General features: G+C 35.5%; 1 protein-coding gene across 1 annotated transcript; it reads right to left on the bottom strand.

The window, feature by feature from the left end:
* Positions 1-331: 331 nt before the first annotated feature.
* LOC107655255 (lysosome-associated membrane glycoprotein 3) lies at positions 332-5,719 on the bottom strand. Its single transcript, XM_016442703.1, has 6 exons — positions 5,659-5,719; positions 5,161-5,381; positions 3,871-3,990; positions 3,690-3,762; positions 602-772; positions 332-471 (listed from the first exon to the last, which is right to left on the bottom strand). Exons 1-6 carry the CDS (start codon positions 5,717-5,719, stop codon positions 332-334), a joined length of 786 nt encoding a protein of 261 aa, XP_016298189.1.
* Positions 5,720-6,093: the final 374 nt, after the last annotated feature.

The raw sequence follows: 6,093 nt of genomic DNA, 5'->3' as shown, positions 1-6,093 counted from the left end.
TTGGCAGATATATTCCTAAATATTTGATTACCTCTGTATTATATTTATTACAAAAATCAGCATTTTTTCCCCATGGCGTTTCATAAGAAGTGTTTGAGATTCACATGTAAAACCTGCACTTATCGTAATCATTCCCTTGAGTGTACATACCTTGTCATGGACCAAAACCTTGAGACATCAGAATGGCCATAGTCTATAAAAAGCACATTTCTGACAGTATTTCATGTCCATCGCATTTTAATTGTTTACTGAGATCATTTAAAGCAATATCCACACAATGTAACACATAATTAAATCTTGTGATTCATCTTCACATTACACATCTAGAGTCTCAGAGTTGTTCGTAGCCTTGGTTACGGCGTTCTCTGACGAGCACATACGTCAGAATGGCAATGAGGCAAACGGCTGCAGCTACAGCACCAAGAATAATGGGGATCATGCGCTTGTTGTAATCATCCCAGCACTCAACCTCTGAAATCAAGACGTGAGAAATCCTGTTATTCTTGGGTAAATAGGTTAACAGAACACAGATGTGTTTAAACTGATATATGTAGTATATAAAAATAGCATCTCTACGGTCTACGATGTGAAATGTATGTACCTTTTCCAAACGCTTCATTATTCAGATCAAAGGCTTGAATCTGGAGTGGCACCAGTTTGACTCCGAAGTAGCTTGCCAGTATCAGAGTTGTCTGAGACTTGCATTGGAAGCTTAGGCCATTTTTTGCTTTGAATAGCTTTTCGTGATTTACAACTCCTACGTAGGCCTTAGCTGTGGATTAAATGTATAAAATGTACTTAGTTCGAGACATTTTTTTATGTTAAAATACATTCTCTTAACCCAATGTATTGTTCATCGTCTACTATACAGTAAAGTATGCCATTCTTATCTCCCCCAGAAGTGTAAACAGTGAGCCTCCCAGGCACCATTTACATGCCAAAAAAATGTGTAAACTCTTCATGCGTTTTGTTTATGCATTTTGGCTATTTATTTAAATGACCACACAGTTCTGAGGGCCTGAAAATGCAAACTTTTGAAAACTATGGAAGGCTGCAGGTGTCAAAACTCTTTAAACAGTAAGTGAGAAATTTGACCGTGACAACACGCATTGTTTGTCCACATAAATGCTGCAATTTTGAATGTGTTTCTTTTGTATGTGTAGACGCGCACATTCTGGCTGTGTTAAGGCATCAGTTTGCTGCGTTTCTTTAGCACATGTAAAAACTTACTGTTTTACGGTGTTAAGACAACGTATTTGAACTTGTCTTTCAATTTGCTCACATTCTGGCCATGTTCGAATGTGTAATACTCTTTTAAAGGAGACTGACTTCTAGATTTACCCACATATTAGTCATGTCTTTAGTTTATTGCAGCATTGCTTTTCTGATATCTACTGTGCTAGAGTAAATTAATTAATCTAACTTAAGTCTGACATCACACACAATGTACCAATGCACTATCCTTATGAACAAATATACACTGTAAAAAATGCTGGGTTGTTTCAACCCAACGTTGGGTCAAATATGGACTAACCCAACTTTTGGGTTAAACATTTAATGTCAAAAATTTACCCAACAGCTGGGTTAGTCCATATTTGACCCAAAGTTGGGTTGAAACAATCCAGCATTTTTTACAGTGTAATGTCTGATGTTTGCATACATGTATACCAGTGTACCATTCTGACATCCTATGTCTCAAATACAGCAATTTTATCGGCTTCTGTGCATGTTGTCACATTAACACGCACAAACAGTTTGTTTTGACAGGTCAAATTTCACCCGTTCCATTTAAAGACTTTTGGTGCTATCTGCCTTCCATAGTAAATGATACCATTATGTTCTCTGTGTAAACTGTAAAAGTGTGAATTTGTGAAAACGGTAACATTGAGCACATGTGCATGTTTTGTTACAAAGTGACATCGCTAACTACTGGCATACAGTATTCTTAAAGGGGTCATATTATGCTTTTTTAAAGATCATTATTTTGTGTATTTGGTGTAACAGAATATGTTGACATGCTTTAATGTTCAAAAAATACATTATTTTTCAAATACTGTACATTATTGTAGGTCCTCTATGCCCCGCCTCTCTCAAATGCTTCGTTTTCTACAAAGTCCCTCCTTCCGACAAGCGCAGTCTGCTCTGATTGACCAGCTGACCCAGTGCATTGTGATTGGCCGAACACCACAAGCACTCTTTTTAGCTTAACCAATAGCGAGAGACTGGGGCGTGACTACTGTAGCAGGCTGATCCAGAGTGTTTAGCCGGTTTGGGACTAAAGGCCTTCAGTTTTCAGTAAAGGCCTTCAGTTTTTACGTGTAAGCGAGGGTACGCGTACAGTGCATGTGATGCAAATTTCATCACCAGAATAGTATGTGTGTACTATTTGAGCACCGGACGATTTTTATAACAGATTTTTGTAACTTTGTAGACATAGATTAGGGGTGTTGAAATTAACCGTTGCATGCGCATCGATTTCACATGCGCTTAGTGTTTGTTGTCCTGAAGCTCGATCGCGGCTACGGTTAAATGCACTTGCCTCTCCGAATACTTTTTATGATACGAAATTGACATAAACACAGCCAGTGTTTGTCCACAGTCGGGACAAAACATCTGATATGTCAGAATAGATCTGTGCATTGGTGTGAATGCAGCCTATTAAAGCTGCCACTGTCTCTGATCTCATCAGTAAATCAAACAGCAATAATGCTGAGGAAAAAAGAAAAACCCATAACTTTGATTGTCTGTAAACTTTTGGATACTTAAAGGACTCTCAGATACTGAAATAACTTTTTGTTTATCACTTGTAATTGTCTTTTATTCCCCCCTTTATTACTTTATATTTGCTTGTATGTTTTGAAGCTATATTTATTTGGTTAGGTTCTTAACAATTGTTTTGATTTATTATTAATTTGTAATTATTTTAAAAAGTAGCCTGCTTATACAATTTAATAAAAATGCACAAAATACATTTTATATAATCATGATCAGGGGCGGTTCTAGGGTGAGTAGATATCTGACAACCTTTTGCACTGTTACCGCAATGCTCTACCACTGAGCCACAGGAACATATATATATATATATATGTGTGATCCTTAAGAAATTATTCTAATATGCTTTATTTTATGATTTATTATTAGAATTATCAATGTTGGCAACAGTTGTGCTGTTAGAATTATTTCTGAAGGCGCCGCCCCTGATCATGATGCATCATGGTATCAAATCAAATCGTTGACATCATAATCGTAATTTAATCAAATTTTGAAACTATCAACGATTTACACCCCTAAAGTAGATTGCACATGTGCAATTACTTGATTTTGCACTAATCATTTGTTCCACAAGGTGGCAACGCTGGCCGTTGTTTCACAGTAGAAAATGAAACTAAATAGATGGAACAAAAACTTGCCAAAATACTGTACACAGAGACAGAAAACAGTGTAAAACAAGGATAAAAATTGGTTGTGTTTTTACAAGATGAAAGAATTTGATGGAAATGTTTGCATCTTAATCAAGATGTGTGGAGTTTCTTCTCGACAGGTATAGTAAGCGAAATTCAGATTTTTGCCACTTGTTAACTCTCAAACCCCAGATAAAATATTAACATATATTTTTATGATAAGAATAATCGTGATAATAAGTGCGTGATAATGTTTTTTGTAAAGGTTGTAGTGTAATTTATACTTACTCTGGCAATTTTTACAAGGGGGAACAGGTCTCAGAAGACCTCTGACAGTATTCACATAGGAGAGATCACCTTCCTGCAAGTGTGGGGAAATATTGCATTGCATGTTGATTAAGGCTGCTTGTTTTGCACGTTTAACCTCAAAGAGAAAACTTATCATAGAGATAAAAGCTACTGTAGGTACCTTGATGAAAGTGAACTCCAGATGTCCACCATCAAACTCCAGTGAGAAAACAGACTTTTGGCTCCCACATTCTCCCCTGACTCGTGTAAAGCTGGGATTCACGTTGAAATAATACTTCTTCTGCAATACAAGTGTGGAATACATTGTGATTACTGCATCAGCATCATGTTAGTATGAAAATCCTGTAAAATTAACAATATAAAAAAAACATCATGAGCTAAAGATCAAGACACTCAAATTTGGTGTGGCTGCACAGAAATTGTAGGCATAGCAGAAAACAACAACAACAATAATAATAATAATTCAAATTAAATGAAAATGGAAAAAATAAAATGTAAAAAAAATGTTTTTTACATCCCAGTAGACATGACATTGTACTCTTTGAGTGGACTGAATGCATGTGCACAGTGAAAAAGATATTGGCAGAAAAAGTGAAATGTTGTTTAATATTATAGAAATAACATACTTTTAAATAATATACTTAAGTGCAAACTTAATGTAATGTTTTCAGATGTTTAACTGCATATTAATTGCAATTAAATGAAAATGTATTATAGTTTACATTTATATTATATTAATTTAGCTGAACATTTAAGTATTTTGTCTTATCCACTTAATTAGGACTTAAGTACATTTTAAGTAACATACTTTTGTCATTTCTATTGAAACTTGCATGTAATGTATTTAAATATGCACATATTAACTTTAAATGTAATATTGATTAAGACGCTACAGGTAAAATGACTTTACTTGTATTTTAGTATGTTAGTTGACGCATCAAAAATAAGTACTTTTTATAGCATTCAAAATGCATTTTTAAGTAAAACCTTTAATTTGACATTAGTGCACTTGTTAAAAGTATACGTAAGAGTGTTATGAAACAATGATGAAAGCTTAATTAAATTACACTCAAGTGGCTCTTTATTCCATTAATATTACATTATTTGCAAGTAGTGTTTTTAAAATAAACTTAAGATTTGAGGTTCATTACAAGTGTACATTCAATACAATTAAGAGTACTTATTTCTTACAAGGGATTACAATAAGGTTTTTCATTTTATAGTTTGTCTTAATTATGGGCTATTCCATTCCACCATCAAACAATGTAAAATATTAGAAATATGTACTCTTAAGGATGCTGACCCATTGTAAAACTGTTGTGCCCATTCAAGTTCTGCACGTTTTTTTCTGAGCCGTTGACAATGTTGGTGGTAAACCAAGTGAGTTCTCACCCCTTTCTAAAATATGCTGAGGAGTTGAATAAAAATGCTGAGAAAATAACCAGCTTACTTTGTTCTCTCGCACCATGTACTCCACTCCCAAACTGGCCCGCACACACACTTTGCCCTGAGGGCTCCTCAAGGTGTACAGAAACTCAGGCGGGATGCTTTCTTTGGGCTGGAGAACGGGTCTCTGGGACAGATTCGTAATGGGAGGATCACTGTTGATGATGGCAGGAACTTCGTCCGCTGTAGCTGAAAGTTGAAGAGGGTTTGAGGCTAGAGAGCTTACTGTAAGCACAAAACAACGGGGGACTTTAACACCATTTCGTGAAGTGTTAACCAACACAGAGCTACCAGGACCAATCATTGATGCTGTTAAACTGACTCAGTGTTGCTTTGTTCTGGGTTCTCAGAAATGAGGCTAGAACTTACTAGAACTTTATAGTTATAAATCTATTTATAAATCAATTTTTCTCGTTATAAATCATCATTTATAAGTATATATGCAAAGTTTTCTACCATTAAAATCACTATTTGACTTCAAATGAAAGGTGAATCAACTCACCTAGCCGATGCATGGAAGACAGCAGAAGAAGCAAAGCGGTGTGGTAACTTGCGTGAGTCATTTTGAGAAAGTGGCTCTTGTGTTTCAGGGCAGTTGCTCTTATGGTATCAGCTCTGAAGCCACGGTAAAATAATGCACATGTGGTTGTGGAGGAGGACACTTATGCTTTGATGCTGTCAGCAATTGTCTGACATCAGGAAGCTTCTTTAGCCAAGCCCACGATTAGTAGACCAAATAATGATATCAGTAAAAACTCTATATTGGTGTAAAACATACAGTATATTCCAGTTCAAGAGTTTTAGTTTTAAATTGAATTTCTAAGCAATCTAGACATCTCTTTGATTAAAAAGTAGAAATTTACTCAATTTAGTGCCACCAACAGGTCAGTTGTCACTAATATTTGCCATACTTTTTCGTTGGAGAAAAAATGCATTC

This window comes from Sinocyclocheilus anshuiensis, unplaced genomic scaffold (assembly GCF_001515605.1).
Source record: "Sinocyclocheilus anshuiensis isolate Anshui unplaced genomic scaffold, SAMN03320099.WGS_v1.1 scaffold988, whole genome shotgun sequence".
Lineage (NCBI taxonomy): Eukaryota > Metazoa > Chordata > Actinopteri > Cypriniformes > Cyprinidae > Sinocyclocheilus > Sinocyclocheilus anshuiensis.
This window is presented reverse-complemented; position numbering and strand designations above follow the sequence as displayed.

Excerpts from the sequence above, each read along its gene's own strand:
- LOC107655255 (XM_016442703.1), bottom strand. The coding sequence starts at position 5,719 with ATGACTCACGCAAGTTACCACACCGCTTTGCTTCTTCTGCTGTCTTCC. Across the intron at positions 3,991-5,160 it reads ACATGGTGCGAGAGAACAAA|AAGAAGTATTATTTCAACGT; the intron begins GTAAGCTGGTTA and ends CTTGTATTGCAG. Across the intron at positions 472-601 it reads TAATGAAGCGTTTGGAAAAG|AGGTTGAGTGCTGGGATGAT; the intron begins GTACATACATTT and ends TCTTGATTTCAG.